General features: G+C 40.8%; 2 protein-coding genes across 2 annotated transcripts in view; both read right to left on the bottom strand.

Moving 5' to 3' along the window:
• The window catches only part of LOC118426807 (sulfotransferase 1A1-like), a 6,797-nt gene extending 4,376 nt beyond the window's left edge, over positions 1-2,421 (bottom strand). The window contains exons 1-2 of the mRNA XM_035836329.1: positions 2,186-2,421; positions 212-441 (exon numbers count right to left, since the gene is read on the bottom strand). Of these exons, the coding sequence (XP_035692222.1) occupies positions 212-441; positions 2,186-2,339 (384 nt within the window). The 5' untranslated portion in view covers positions 2,340-2,421. The remainder of the gene's footprint in view (positions 1-211; positions 442-2,185) is intronic.
• Positions 2,422-4,076: 1,655 nt separating this feature from the next.
• LOC118427493 (retinol-binding protein 3-like) lies at positions 4,077-8,421 on the bottom strand. The gene is made up of 7 exons (XM_035837320.1): positions 8,331-8,421; positions 7,926-8,014; positions 7,561-7,717; positions 6,836-6,985; positions 6,086-6,218; positions 5,120-5,233; positions 4,077-4,540 (listed from the first exon to the last, which is right to left on the bottom strand). The coding sequence occupies exons 1-7, from the start codon at positions 8,403-8,405 to the stop codon at positions 4,356-4,358; spliced, it is 903 nt and encodes a 300-aa protein (XP_035693213.1). The 5' UTR covers positions 8,406-8,421; the 3' UTR covers positions 4,077-4,355.
• Positions 8,422-16,287: the final 7,866 nt, after the last annotated feature.

Below are 16,287 nucleotides of genomic sequence, written 5' to 3'. Positions count from 1 at the left end.
TGCGTAGAGGATGGTATACACAATTATTACCATTTCTTCTTACGTTCCAAACTACCAAGTTTTTGTCCCCTTATACCTCCATGAAACAGTTTAATCAAATTGATTCGACATCTATATAATTTATGTATATGACTAACTAGCAAATGTCACAAGTATGAAGCCCCTATGATTTACCAGATAAACTATGCAAATTAGGGTCTACTGTACAAACCTTCCCCTTCCCCTCCCGAGCATCCTTGGGTAGCAGGCGATACGGCAGGTGTGTTTTCATTAGGCGGGGAGAGGGGGCGTCCTTCAGGATCTTGGGAAGCGGCTCCCCCGTCCCAGACATGTCCATAGTCTCAAACCATGGCACCCGGACGAAGATCGGGACTTTGTTCACTTCGCTGAGATCACCCTCGGTGGAGAGTAAAGACACAATCTGCTGTACCCATGTTGTGCCTGGTAAAAATGGTATAAAAAGTAAAGATAGTCTCACAGCCTTTTTAATACCGAGTTAGGTGTCCTATCTACAAAACGTGACGTCACAGAAGCGTTAGACCGCCATTCATTGGCTAGAGTTTGATAGTCGAAATCCATTGCATTGGAGTCGCAGTTTAGCTTTACAAAATGACTTTTACCGACACAAATTCAAGCCTCTTGTTGTGTAAAGCTAAGGGCTCAACCCGTCGTGCGTGCAATTTGCAATTGTCCGTACGTTTTTTTTTGGGGGGGGAGGCCAAGTCCGCCACGTATTTCTAAAATCCGCCGCCCGATTGCAGACAATTTTTGCCTGCACGTAAAGTTTTATGGCGTGTCTTCGTGCTACAAAACCCGTCGGAGTTCGTACGTATAGACAACACGTATTTGCACGTACGGCGGGTTGTGCCCTTAGCTTTAGATAGATGAAAGGTTATGCTACAGCGCTAGTGGAAACGGGAGGATCGAGTGGGCACGAGTTCGATTCCTGACTAGTCCTTGCGAAATTATCTTCGAATTTACGCCTGAATGAAGAACTTCATTCGGGCGTAAATTAAAACGGGTACCTGACTTCGATCGGGGAGGTGTAAAAGGTAGTGAAAAGAGAGGGTTTGGCCCCACCTTCCAATACTGTGCCCTAAACATGATGGTAGATAACAACACACTGGTCCTGCATCCTCTAAATGGCTATGAGGCCCTTACCTTACCTGGCATAGAATACTCGATAAAAGTATTTTAGATTTTATCAGGGATTCTTAACGAGCGGTCACTGGTATCTAATAAAAGCTGTGGTACGTTTGCTGCGTCGCTGGGGCCGGATGAAACGGAGCGATCATCTTGAGTTTCACCAATTTAAAGGCAACCTAAGCAATATAACAGCGTTAAAAGAGGAAACATTCAGGATAAAGCAATCTGTATGAAATTGATATCTACTGCATTGTATTCTAACATTTACATCATCATTTCATACTTTGAGCGGTTAAAAATGGCCTAGCAGAGACAAGTTGTACGAGGATATTCTTTGTTATTGCCCCCCCCCTTGTGCGACTTGTTTATGCGCCGTTTTTAATGACTCAGTTTATGAAATGATGACGTAAATGTGCTAAGTTAGTGCATTAAATGTCAATATTATACAGATTGCATAATTCCACTTTCAACGATCTAATATTGCTTAAGTTGCCTTTAAAACGATGCCTTCTATGCTTATGGTGTTTTGTTAGATTTTAAGTCATGCTTTCACGTTTTACATGATATTCCCTTAAAAAATTCATGGGTAACTCAAATCTACTTTTAGGACGTAGCGACGCCGAAATGCCTCTGCTACAGGGATATAAACGGTCAAAGTTCAGTTTAACGTTCCAACGAGTCAAAATGCCTAAGTTATAACCCCTAACGATGTAACGTCGTAGTCTGTATGAAAAAAAGGCTATTCATACAGCTTTCTATTAGCATGGACTTTAGACTGCACCATTCTTTCTCCATTCTACATGTGGAGCTGGGAACTGTAGTACTTTAAGGCTGGTTGGGGAGGTAAAAGATTGTTTAAGGAGAGGATGTAGGGATCTGACCTCCCAACACAGTACTCTGGACACCGTGGATAACAGCCCACTGCCCCTAAAGTCTCCAAAAATCCTTAACCTCAACCCTAGCCTTACCCCAAAAGCAAAAAAAAAAAAGATTACTTATTAAATTTTCTCGACTGCTTCAAACTTAGCAAAATCATTACCTGATTTGGCGTAGGCCGACACGAAAACGTCGTCGTCTCTGACTTCAAACGATTCCGCTAGTTCCACCGCCCGAAGGTCGGCAGCGGGAAAGAACCTGACGCCTTTAAAATGGAAAGGCGGGCTGAAAGATTCCGGGGAAATGTTGACACTCATGTTTAATTGTTACAGGGACGACTGGAAAGACTGGTATCGCTTCTCTAGATGCTGGTTATGTATATATATGTAGCAAAATTGCTTCGTCATGCTACGTGAAAAACAAACTAAGGATTTGCTGTACGAACAAATGTTTGCTCAGTTGTCGACCACACGGGCACAGGTAAGATCATTGTGTCAACAGAAGGCTTTAGAGCATTGTGTTTAAGTATTGCTGAGTTACATGACTTAGCAGAATGGTTTTTCATATGTACTGCAAAGTTCATGCTGTCTCATTTTGACTCGTAATGCTTTATGACTTAACATGTTATCGTATGGACTGAGTGGTGGTTACATGACGAAGCAAAATTCTTCCCCCATTCGTGCAAGCAAGTCACACTGTATGTACGTGAGCATGTGTGTGCTAGTATGTGTATGTGTTTGTGTGTATGTGAGTGTGTGTGTACTTGTGTGTGTGTGTGTGTTTGTGTGTCTATGTGTGTGTATTTGTGTGTGTGTGATTGTGTATCTGTGTGTGTGAGTGTATTTTTGTAAAAATTATAACTCAAGAAGCTATGGATATCGTAATGATCGTAATGTAGGTCTTGCTGATATCGATGTTTACTTTGAAATATTTGCTATCATTATCAATATGACCTCCTTTTGTCAATATTGGTAAAATCCTTATAGATCGTTTTATCAGTATAGTTTCAATAGAAATTAACAAGAAAAGTTTCTTAAAAAATCAAAATAGAATAACAAGTTTCTCTCTTGTATCTTAACTTGCCCTGGTGTCAAATGAAACTGTAAAAACACAAAAAAGCAAACAGGTAGGTATGCCAGCAACAGTTTACACCACCGTGACTCTGATATTAGAGTCGTAACCTGGCTTGGTAGTTACCACACAGTTGCGACATCTAGCGGTTTGTTGAGAAAGTTCAGCGTGATTGACAGATTGTGTTGTCCCTTCATTTCGTACAATAATGGCGGGACTAAAGATGTCACAACTGGCTTGCGCTTTTAGAAATCAAGAATCCAGACCATTCATCCAAACATTACACATTAAGAAGAAACGTTTTATTAAAGTTTACTTAGGTTATGTTGAACAGCATAAAATAGAATAAAAGATAGTAGTATAGTATACAAGAATTTAAACGCTATTATGTAAAACAGTATTGACAACATTTATACAAACCGTTAACTTAGTTTTTCTTATAAATACGAACAGTTATATGTGGTATTTTAGTAATTAGTAACGTTTAAAGTCACAGAAAATATATACCTTTGTGATCTCCGATGATCTTCATAAATGGTAATCAGTCTTGTAAGAGACTGCAAAAAAATCTAGTCAAGTGACCACGCAGTAGCGACACCTAGCGAGTTCCATAGGAACATCAGCGTAATAAAGTCGGATGTGATTGATACCCACTAGGGCTGGGTATCGGTACAGCGTACCGGTACAAAACCGGTTTTTCTTATTAGACCGGTCAAGAAAGACCGGACCTGAAAAAATTAGGTGCACCGGATGTTGGACCGATTAGAAAATTAACAGATTATTCAATCAGGCATTCACACGTTTTGGCGCTTGCAGGTGGAAGAAAATAAAAAGAGTGAAGTAGAGAAGAGTTTATAGTAATTCCTACCAAGTTTTACAGCCAATCGTACAGGTGCAGTTAGCGTTGAAGGATTTTAAAACGCCAGTGTAAGTCTAATTCTCCACCAAACAGATCTCTTTGTAGTGAAATGGACCATTGGTATGAGTCATACTGCATCAGGTCCAGGTTCAGGTCCGGACCTGATCCTTTGGACCTGAACCGGACCTGGACCTGAATTTTCTGTACCGGTACCCACCCCTAATACCCACCATTGCATAAAATGGTGGCGGAATATTAGAAATCAAACTGTACATCTCTAAACAGTTTGCGACCTTTTCTTGTCTGTCGAACAATCAACTAATTCTCTTGATTACATCATCTGTAATCTTTCCAGGCCTTCTAATATAGTGTTTGCTTCAAATCATTGCAGTTTTGTCACATATTACATGAAGGTTGGGTATGTGAGAATGGCTATCGATGTACAAATAAATACCAGATAGACAGTCCATCTGGGAGGTTCTATATTCCCGGAACTGGCGGCCATCTTGGTGTCCTCGCTCCCACGTATTTTCCGCAGGGCCACAGTTAGGGCTTTTTCGCTTGGTACGATGATGTCTGGTGTAACACCTGCAAATAAGAAAACGAATAAAAAAAAGAAAAGAGGCCATGGTCAACTATGTGTAGCAGTGACTTTTGGATAGAAGAGAGAGGAGATCAATCCATTACTCGAACAGTTTTGTTTTGGTACGACACAGGGGAAACTCTCAACAAGACTTTTAGTCGGAATCTACGACCCTCAGGTTTCAGTGAGTGTTGATGCGTTCTGATGTATATTGCTACTAGGGGTGTTACGGATTTTAACTTGAAAATTTATCTGTGTTGTCATTCTGGAACTTAATTTTTTCTTGATTTTTTTCGCTTAAGCCTTATAACTATGCCTGAACAGAGACGGTGGGCGCCATAGACTTCCTGCAACCTATGATGCACTGCTCACTGAGTCACGTGTTCTATTTGGATTCTGTTGGATATTACAGTTGAGCTAGTTCAAGAATGAGTTAGTGTTTTTTTTTTATGTTAAGTGTTTCCCCTGTGTTGGAACAAAGCTTAAAGTTACTCAAATATGGATTCTACCAACACAGATAAACCTTGATTTAAATAATTCCGTTACAACACAAATGAGTTTTTTGATTCGAATAAATCCGTTACCTTTGCCGCTCCAGCTGTCCTGGGTAATAGGGTTTCTCACTACGTTAGTCCGGGTCAGGAGGTGAACGTCCGTCTGGTCGATCGGGAACCACATTCCTGTAAACTCCTCACCGGCTACGGAGAGAGATTAGACGAAGTTATACTGTTTATCGGCTTTTATGAAGAGGTGGTAAAAGATAAACATATGAAAAAATTTCAATTCAGGGTATAAAATCTGCTGTTCAATAGATCTTCGTGACAGAGAAGACAAATGCAAGAGGTATACAAAATTTACATTTACAATTTTTGTCTTTTTTGGTACTTGGAACGTTGTTATTGATAAGTATCATGTCCTTGTTCAATTCAATTTGTAATGTCTCTATTATTGTCAGCAGGGCTAGCCCTTTGTAATAGCCACAGGCTAGTTGGGTAGCCCTGGCTGTGTGTGCTGAACAGCCAAACCAATAAACAAATAATAAATACAACTTTTACATTGTATTGGGCAAATTCCCGAATAAACATCCCGTCCTATGTAGAACCTGTCAAGTTTGTGTCATGTGTACTTTCACTTGCATCATATTCGAATAATTCAAACTTATAAGAAACACCTTTAAAGTTGTTCGTCTTGTAAACGGTTGTCGCCATTTGAAAAAGTCGCCTTGTATCAATTCTTCTTACGTTTGGGAACGGTCCAAAATTAATGCAATCGTGAATGCCATAATATCCATATGGACCTACACCGGTGCAATGGTGTTCTCTTGCATTCTGTAGGTCGCGAGTTCGATCCCCGGCCGAGTTACAAAAAAGACTTTTAGGTACTTGCTGAGTATCAGAGTTTAACACACATCACTACCAGCGTCCCAGCCCCCTGCTGTAGTGACCACAAATGTGTGGCTCAAGGGCTACAGAAATGGAGATGGCACCACGCCTAAGCATGAGACTGTACAGATGTACGGGCAACATTGTTTTTCTTTTATATGGCCCTACCCGTAGTTTCCCCGATGATGGTTGTCCTGTTGACCACCTGCATGGCGTAGGCGAACTCCTCCGCTTCCCTGCTGGTCCGGTTACTCGTCAGCAGGTACAGGGGCATGTCGGGAAATCTGATACCCCCTGGAACCTGAGAAGAAAAAAAGTAAGCTTTTTAGATTTCCCATAATGCTTTGCGACAGGGTGATCGTTGATTTGCGGAAATGTCGTAAAACTATTAGGTTTGGGTCATGTAAAGGAGCAAAAAAAATAATGAACATATGTATACAAATGTGTAGGCAAATTGAAGTGATCTTGAACTTTGACCTACACCACATGGCATCTCGACTGCACATGCGCACTAAGGACTGTACGATTACCAAAGTAAGTCGATGTAGGTTAGACATCCGAGTAAAAAATTGCGTTAAATATGAAATTATTAGACACTGGTGAAATGTAATGATTGCTATCTTTAAATATTTACGTCTGGATCTAAAGAGAGAGTGCTTATTCCAGTTGCTCGATTCTTTTGGCAATACATATGTATGTATATAATTTAATGCTAGTTCACCTTTATATGTGTGGTAACCTATATCCATTGTTTTCAGAAGCCTAGTATTTTGGAAAATCAAGTCAACGGACGCTGGTTTCAAACTGCATTATCAAAAAATATTACAATTTGAAACCGCCGTCCGTCAACTTTATATTCCTAAATATTTGTTTCGGATAAAGGTTACCGGGCCGCAGATAAAGGTGAACTAGCCTTACCTCCAGTAATGTCCAGTACTGGTTGACGCCGTCTCTGTAGTACACGTCCGACAGCGGCACGGATGGGGTGGCGTTGAAGAAGAAGGATGCCCAGTGGACCACACCTTCTCTATCTCCGCCCAGATTGTAGCGAAGGTCCAATATGATAGCCTGTAACATCAGGCAGTTACAAAATTACGCTGTTATATTTCTAACCTTTAAAACTGAACTCTTTTGTTCCATTTCAAAACTGTAAAATGAGAATATTTGAAAAGGAGATATGTTCGGATTTCTGACAGACAAATTTTACGGAATTTTCCCTAACTTTAGTTTTATCAATATGATTTCATTCCGTTTACTTGCTAAATCACATCTATTTTCTTACAGAAATTAGATCTTAGTTAAAGGAATGTCAAAAGCCGTTAGATGCAGGAATGTCAAAAGCCGTTAGATACAGGAATGTTAAAAGCCGTTAGGCACAGAAATGTCAATAGTCGTTAGATGCAGGGATGTTAAAAGCCGTTAGGCACAGAAATGTCAATAGCCGTTAGATGCAGGGATGTTAAAAGCCGTTATATATTACATGTATGTTAAAAGCCGTTAGATACAGGAATGTCAAAAGCCGTTAGATACAGGAATGTACAAAGCCGGTCTAGCTTAGATAAAAGAATGTCAAAAGCCGTTTGATACAGGGATGTTTAAAAAAGGCGTTAGATACAGTAATGTCAAAAGATAACGTGTTTCACCTTTGACTCATTCAGTGCCGCCATCTTGCTGAGGAAGAACTCCGTCATTTCCGGATCCGGTAAGATGATGTCAACGATATGTGACATAGACCTAATGGACACGTAACCGATATTCCCCTCCAGCATGGTGACGTTGATGTACCTCTCTCTATTTTTCCTGTTAGAAAAAGTTAAAAGAAAACATATGAGGTTATCCATAAGTTTTCTCACAGTTCCAATTGCGCATGTGCAGCGTAGTGCATTGTGGGTTAGATAAAAAAAATACATACATATAATTGGCGCATTAACAATGTATATCAATTCGGACACTAGTAGTATTACATTATTGTTAGAAAAAAGAAAAGAAGAAAACCAGTCAAACACACTTGAAGTTGTCTACAAAAGTGCTGAAGTTGAAGAACTCCCTTGGTACCGGTTCTTGAGTAGTGTTCTCGTAGACTCCGAAGTCCCAGACCTCGGGTATGAAAGAAAAAAGATATTGTAGATAGCGAAAACAAACCTTGTGAAGAAAAATGTATGTACCGTTGCGTAGCGTTAAGTTGTAATATGACACCTCGGAATACGTTACAAGTTGTAATATGTCTATGACACCTCGGAATACGTTACAACGTAAGCAATAAAGCAAATCTGGATTTTCCTTTATCAATTATGAAAAGTTAAAGAGAGGACAGAGAGAGAGAGAGAGAGAAAGAGAGAGAAAGAGAGAGAGAGAGAGAGACTGACTCAGCCACACACATTTTTATGAAGATAACAAAACGACACCCTCTCACCTTCATAGTCTCATCTCCTGTGATGTTTCGTAGTTCTGAGGTCAGTCCTGCCTCCATCCGCAAGGAGTCGCTCATGTCATCCTGTGGCCACGACTGAGATGAAACAAGGAGCGTAGAACGTCAACTTCATTACATTGATCTCATAGTAAGGACAGTGATGTACGTTTTTAAAAAGTCCCAAACTACAGAAATCCAAAGCTGGCAACACATATTATTGAACCATAGACTTTTAGAGCATAACTAAAGAAGTGTGTTATGTTTTGCGGTAGAGCGCATGAGACATTTTACAACTAGAGTTCCACGACCCCATACCTTCGCCAAATAATCCTACCTTTCTTTACAACTGCTGCTTTAATTGTTTATCATTGATTATGCAAATAAGGTTCTTATTTACATACATTGTATCAGTTGATCATCTCCTCTACCAGACACCAGACGTACACAATCTATTATGGCATTTTTTGATAATTTATGCAAATTAGACCCTCATTCGCATAATTAATGTTCAACGATGTTCACCCGTACATAACTTCCAAATGCTACAAGTAAGAAGTTACTGTCATTTACGGCAATAAAATTGTAGCATTTTCTCATTAATTATGCAAATTACGTATTTATTTTGCATAATATATATCAATCAATATTCTTGTCCTTCTCAGTTACAGGTGTCACATGTTGCAATGGTCCCATACTGGAACTGAGCATGTTCATAAAATTTCATAATTAATCATGCAAATTAGATAAATATTTGCATAATTAATATGTCATTATATGAAGCATCACTTAAGCTATCCACATACCAAAAATCATAACAATTCGTTAACCCCTTCTTGAGTTATTCCTGTTTAAAGTCTGACACTAAACCTGCCCTGCAGTTCCAAAACAAGCCACCAGGGGGCCCAAACCTACACCACTTACTCTCGGCATCAAGAGCTGTCTACCACTCAAAAATCATAGCCGCAGCATGTTCAGAACTCCAGATTTCAAACCAGGAAGTTCCGCTGCAGTACCGTAACAGGCTTCTAGGGGGCCCAAAATCTAATCGTTTCCAGGTCTCATCAAGACCTACCGACAAACCAAGTATCAATACAATCCATCCAGGCGTTCTTGAGTTATTCTGGTCTTCTACATACATAAAAACAAACAAACAAACGCTACCCAAAACACTAGAGTTCCACGACCCCATACCTTCGCCAAATAAGCCTACCTTTCTTTACAACTGCTGTATTAATTGTGTTTGTCATTGATTATGCAAATAAGGTTCTCATTTGCATAAATTACATCAGCTGATCATCTCCTCCACCAGACAGCAGACGTGCACAATCTATGTTAAGTAAGAAGGCTTTATCGCATTTTCTGCTAATTTATGCAAATGAGGATCTCATTTGCATAATTGATGTTCAACAATGTTCACCTGTACATAACTTCCAAATGCTACAAGTAAAAATTTCCTGTCATTTACCACAATGAAATTATAGCATTTTCTCATTATTATGCAACTTAGGTCTTTATTTTGCATAATATATATCAATCAATATTCTTCTCCTTCTCAGTTACAAATGTCAGACGTTGCAATGGTCCCATAATGGAACTGAGCGTGATCATAAAATTTCCTCATTAATTATGCAAATTAGATACCAATTTGGATAATTGATATGTCATTATATGAAGCATCACCTAAGCTATCTACATACCAAAAATCATGACAATTCGTTTACCCCTTTTTGAGTTATTCCCTTTCAAAGTCTGACACTAAACCTGCCCTGCAGTTCTAAAACAAGCCGCTAGGGGGCCCAAACATATACCACTTACTCTCGGCATCAAGAGCTGTCTACCACTAAAAAATCATAGCTGCAGCATGTTCAGAACTTGAGATATCAAACCAGGAAGTTCTGCTGCAGTACCGTAACAGACTGCTAGGGGGGCCAAAATCTAATCGTTTCCAGGTCTCACCAAGACCTACCCCGGTACCAACATACCAAATATCAATACAATCCATTCTGGCGTTCTTGAGTTATGCTGGTCTTCTACATACATACAAACATACAAACGCTACCCAAAATATAACCTTCTCGGCGAAGGTAACAAACCTGCTTACGCTAGCCTTTTTCCAGCACCATGAGTCGATAATGATAGTTACCTTTATCCGGGGGATAACCTATATCCGTTGCTTTTTTGAAAGACATGGTATTTAGAGATGCCTCTACGGTGGTTTCAATTTGCAATATTCTCAACTTACACATGCGTCGCAGTTTAGAAACGCAGTTCCGTCGACATTATATCCCTAAATACCATATTTCTAAAAACCAACGGATATTGGTTACACCACGCATAAGACTAGTTTCGAGAAGGCTTTCCCTCTTTTATCGGAGGACCGGCAAAAGACTGGTTAGCACGAAGAATGTAATGCATACAATCAAATAAGTACGGCCTTCTATCTTGAATAAAGACTACAGTTAAGCTTAGTTCACATTTTCAAAAAGGGGCCCGACCGGAATGTTTTAAGAGACGAAACATTAAATGTATATCTAGAAATATATACAAATCATACCCACGAATCTTATTCTGATATTTTGTGTATTTTGATGTATTTTGTGTCCCTTTTTTCGCTCCCGAAAGCTGTCCGACCTGGCCCCGTTGTGGAAATGTGATCTTAACCTTACCAGTACTCTCCCTGCCCTAATTTACCTGAAACCGGTGCACCAGTGTCCGGTTCCACCGCTGTAACAATGATTGGTCGTTCAGCGCCCGCAGGTCCTGGTCCAGGTAGTGATCCGCCATGACGTCACCTATCCCCATGACAACGTCCAACCAATCAACGGATAGGACGGTGGGAACGAGAGCGACGAAGACGATGTATGCCGTAGGTGCCATAGCAATGGAAACTAGATAGAAGGGGGAGGGGGTCAATAGAGGAAGACAGTTATTGTCATGTTCTCAGTACGTATCTCAGTACAGTGTCTTTTAGTCTTCAAATATAGATTGATAACGCTACGGTAGCTGATACCTTGGCAGTCTGTGAGATTACAACTGTTTTGAAGCAAGTTTCAACTGCTGCTTACAACGAAATAAATTAAACTTACAAAAAATACTAGACAGAACAGCAACTATCTTCGTCACTTTATGCAGATATGACATGTGCCTAGGTAAGCAATGGATAAGTAATATAATACGATTTACAATACATGTTACTCTTTTACGCGTCCAGATTTTGAAAAAAAGGAAGAAATATTATTAACAGGTGTTATACATGTACAGTCAGTTCCGCCTTTGAAGGGGACGTAAAATTGGATCCCAACGTCGATATTGCAGGACCTAGGTGCCTGGGGCACGTGAAATGGGAAAGGCTAGCAACCTCTCCTTGTAGAAATATACCCTACTACTGAAAAAAAACAACAAGGAAACTTGCTGACCTTTGTGCCACTGGCCATGGGCGATACAAGTGCTATAAGAAATGTAAACGTTTTTTTTTTTTTTTCGGAATTACAGTAACTTACACATTATCCACTAATTCATTATTATTTACTTGCTTGAATCATGTTTTATGTTCCCGTTTGTCACAATATTTGCGCTATATTTTCCGTGTCCGTAAGCGCTTCAATTGCAAAATTGATTACGGCAATTTGTTCCAAGGTGTGTGTTTTGAAAATGAATCAAATTGTTCAGCCTGATTGACGTATGGGACCATACAAAAGAAGAAAAAGAGAGCGTCCTGTCTAAGGTTCCAAAAGGAAGGAAAGATCAGTGGCCCTGACACGACAGATAAGACACCACGCTAGGTGTGGGTTTCAGGCACCGGAAATAGGGGTGAGCTCCCACCGGAAATCGCCAGTCCCCGGTTAGTTACCGTGGAGAAAAATTGTCACGTTTTGATGCTGTCAAAATCCGGACAGCTGCGGTCAGGTCACGCGAATCTCCAAGCAGATGTACGCAGGGCAAAATCGTTACTTGTTACAGAGGGAGCCAGAAAAGCACCACTATTTTGCCCCCCTAAGATCTGCTTAGAGATTATTCAGATAAAGAAGGGCCTTAGAAGCTTGGCGTGACTCTAGTTTCAAAGCAGAGGTATTCACTAAAGCCCCATGCAGGCCCCCTATGCATGATAAAGCAATCATACAAAATAAAATATTTATATATTAAACTCGACAAGGGTATATTTGGTTGAGTTCCTATAGACTAAACATTAATTTATGATAGAGTAAACAACGCACATATTTTTATAAGAATAATCTGACCTCATATAGACTCTGTTTTTTTATATCCAAAAGACTGACAAGTTTGTTTATGTCAGCTGTGTTATTCACGTCACTGTAAGTGATCAGCACACCCAATCGTGCTCTGCGTTGTTTATTTTGCAAGAAACGTCGGAGTTCGTACGCACATTCTGACACATTCTAGCTATGTAGGAAACACAACACTACGGGATTCTAATGCGAATCGTATGTCTTCTTTCACGAAAACAAGACAGAAAAAAAGAAAACCGTTTCCGTCTGAACCTAACAATCCCAGATGGTGATGTTTTGCTTCTTTGCAGTCAAGACTTTGTTGAACAGAAATACGTGTATATTTTGCTTCTTTGCAGTCAAGACTTTGTTGAACAGAAATACGTGTACTCTCTGTATACTTATACATGTACGTTGTCTGTCTTATAATTGGGTAACGCGCCCCGCTATATGAACCGTGACAACATGTGTTGTAACAGAAGTATGGGTTGGACTTGAATCTGGACTAGGTCAGTTAACGCCGGTAACCTTGACACTGGTAATCTTCGTCTAGTATCCAGCAATCTTGTACAGCTTTGGCTCATCCGTCACTTTTGGTAGGAAATTCGGACCGGACCTAAGATCCACCCTTGATACCAGACTACAGTATTTCAGTAGCGTTGGTTATAGTAACTCTAGCCTGGTATCAAGTCTTGAACCTTGTACATGTTAGGACCTCTCCGGCTCCCCTTATTTTACTCTTGTTTGACAGCTAGCGGGACTAAAGGCCCACACGCCCGGATACCAGACTATTTTTTACAGCATTGAAGTTAGTAACTCTAGCCTGGTATCAAGTACTGAACCTTGTACAGGTTATTCTCTTCCCATAGTTTACCGTCTTGTTTGAAACCTAGCGAGACTGAAAGCTGCACAAGCCTGGGCACCAGACTAGTTCAACAGCCTTGAAGCTAGTTACCCTAGCCTGGTTTCAAGCCTTGTGAGGGTTACGGGTTAAGTCCTCTACCCATCCTTTACTCTTGTTTGAAAGCTAGCGGGGCAGAAAGCTCAACAAGCCTTGATACCAGACTATTTCAACAGCCTTGAAGCTAGTAACCCTAGCCTAGTATCAAGCCTTGCGAGGGTTAAATTAGGTCACCTTCCCGTCTGTCACTCCAGTTGGAAATCTACCAGACCTATAAAACCTGTATAAAGCCCGGAATACGAGGCTAGATTTAACCAAGGAAACACACATCATGACAGACAAGATCAAACAATGACAGTAGGGCGATAACCTCCTTGGTCAGACTAACTACACAGACAATAGAGACAATAGTTATAGAATAGATTCTAAGGGTCATTCTGTGAACAAGGTCGACGGAGATTGACCGAAAATTTAGAGGGGTAAGTCCCTATAGTTTAATTCAGTGTTGGAAGTAAAGAGTTATCATTTTCTATAATGTATTCTACCAACACAAATGAACTTTCATGCTAACAGACAATATATATATATATATTTTTTTCAGGGGAGTTGGGCCACCAGAGTGTTTCATTTGCCGACATATGTTTGCATAGACTGCTGACCCTCCTGGAAAATTATTCATTTTTTTGCCGAATTCTACAATCCGTAACCCCGTAGGATTGAGGCCTGGTGGGGGCTACTACTACTAGAGTGGTCCTAGCTAATGTCAAATATGCTACAAATATCATTCGTAGTCCAAAACCAAAACTGTTCTGTTTCTAGTAGAAGATAATTTACTATGACCGAGCCTGCAAATCTGACCGCGTGCCCTCAAGATTCGTTTAGGTCAGGAAAGTCAGACTGCAGATATCGTGTGACAGGACAACCCGCTATGCGAACTGTACTAAAACTCATTTTTCAGTCACGCCTTCTTTAAAAGAATCCGCTGTCTATTAGAATACTACATACACACATGTACTTGAAGACGAAACCTATACGCCATGCTAGCAAAGTCGTACCACACGAGATCCTAAATCTATACCTTACCTTAGTTCTTCTTCGTGTGTTGTGGTTTTGGCCGTCAAATCTTCTGTTTGTCCCTCTTCTGTCAGTCTCAATCAAAGTCCGGTGGGGTTAGCCTATGTTTCTCTCTCACACGTAGCTGCTGTGTTGAACGCTCAACGTAAACAAACACTGTGCTGGCTTATCTGTCGTGTGGTGCTCTGTGGACGGCTAGCAGATACTAACCGTTTACTGTGTGACACTTTACCTGAACCCAAGGGACCGTCCACTGTAGGTGTAGGGGGCAGGGAGAGATTTAGCGGGGAGAGCCAGGCGACAAAGGGTGGGGTCATGGGAAAATCGTTAGGGAGGTGGTCATGAAGAAAATTGTGGTGTCGACAATGGACTCCGATACACTGTCAGAAAAATATACAAACAACAACAACCTCAATTTCCGTTAAGGGACGGAGTGCCACTGACCTACTTTAATATAAAGTTGCACTAGAAAGAGGGACAGCATTGTTCTTGTAAAATACTAGTATCTGTAACACATTTAATCCTATGGGAAAGTGTAAGGGGAAAAATATCATTAAAAAATAATTCAAGGCAAGTCCGCAAGTAACCGCCACCCCCCCCCCCCCCCCAATCAGAGCCCTTGGATTAGTCCAGTAGTTTCAAAATAGCCAGCTGTCGATCATTCCACTATCTAATGGGGGTACGGTTACCTCATCATGAAGTGTAAGGGTCTGTAAGGTCATCTTTTTTGGTAGAGACTTTTCTACCGTGGTAACCCATATTTCATATATTAAGGCACTGTCAGGCGAGAACTGTAACCAGTAACGACTGAGGCCTTGACTGACTGATGCTGTCGACCATCTCACCAGAGGACAAGAGCCGAAGAACCCATATTTCAAACCCAATTGCAACAATGCGGCATTAAGACATGATTTTTGAATTTTAGTAGTTCAGGACATAAGCCTTGATTTTAGTTTATATATGTGCAAATGCGCTAACTGTGGTACTGTGGGTTTAGTTTGTTCCAAAACGCACAAGACTTCGCAATGTAGGGGGTTCCCTGGGGTCAGCCGGGATCGGGCAGCTAGGACAGTTTATTCGGTGGCCCAAGACAGTCTGGCCCACCGTCCTCCTATTAGCGCCGCGGGGAGTTTAAAAGCCCGATGCAGGAGGTCCACCTGAAATGAGTAGCGATATTAAACTCCTTCGGGCTTAAACTCCCCGGGGCGCTAATGTGAGATCGGCGGGCTGACTGCCTTGGCCCCCCGAACAAAACTCGCTAGCTACCCGGTCCTGTCCGGCTCCCAGTATGTAGGGGGATGGGCGGGGTATCGACACCATGGAAAATTATTCCAGTGTGTGGCAAATTGAAACGGCGTATAAACAGGCTGAAACAAATTGGGAAGAAAGGGGGAGGCGCTGTCTTATCATCAATCAAAGTTAGGAAGTTAAGGCCATGTGGATTTTAAAAAGATGTATTGCATCCACGCGCGCGTCAATTTTCGTCCGTTTCCGGGGAAAAAAGGGTTTGAACCATACTGTATATCGTACAAAGCAGCTGCAAAATGAACATGTATATGTTTACATATATGTATATGTAAATCGTAAAAATAGGATCGGAAAACGGGTACTAAAGTCGTAGAATTTCAAAACCAAAACCGAAGTACAAAATTGACAAGAAGATGTTTAACAGCAAGACTTTAAAAGGTTCTCTTGTTCAGTACACCATACTCTTTCGAAGAGGATGTCCTTATTTTTGGAGGGAGCGCTGAATCGGGGT

This window comes from Branchiostoma floridae, chromosome 12, assembly GCF_000003815.2.
Source record: "Branchiostoma floridae strain S238N-H82 chromosome 12, Bfl_VNyyK, whole genome shotgun sequence".
NCBI lineage: Eukaryota > Metazoa > Chordata > Leptocardii > Amphioxiformes > Branchiostomatidae > Branchiostoma > Branchiostoma floridae.
This window is presented reverse-complemented; position numbering and strand designations above follow the sequence as displayed.

What these genes read in the sequence shown, in the direction of transcription:
- LOC118427493 (XM_035837320.1), bottom strand. Translation starts at nt 8,405, where the DNA reads ATGAGCGACTCCTTGCGGATGGAGGCAGGACTGACCTCAGAACTACGA. An exon ending in ACTTTTGTAGACAACTTCAA is followed by an intron (nt 7,718 to 7,925) that starts GTGTGTTTGACT and finishes TTTTTCTAACAG; the next exon opens with GAAAAATAGAGAGAGGTACA. An exon ending in CATCATCGGGGAAACTACGG is followed by an intron (nt 5,234 to 6,085) that starts GTAGGGCCATAT and finishes CTCTCTCCGTAG; the next exon opens with CCGGTGAGGAGTTTACAGGA.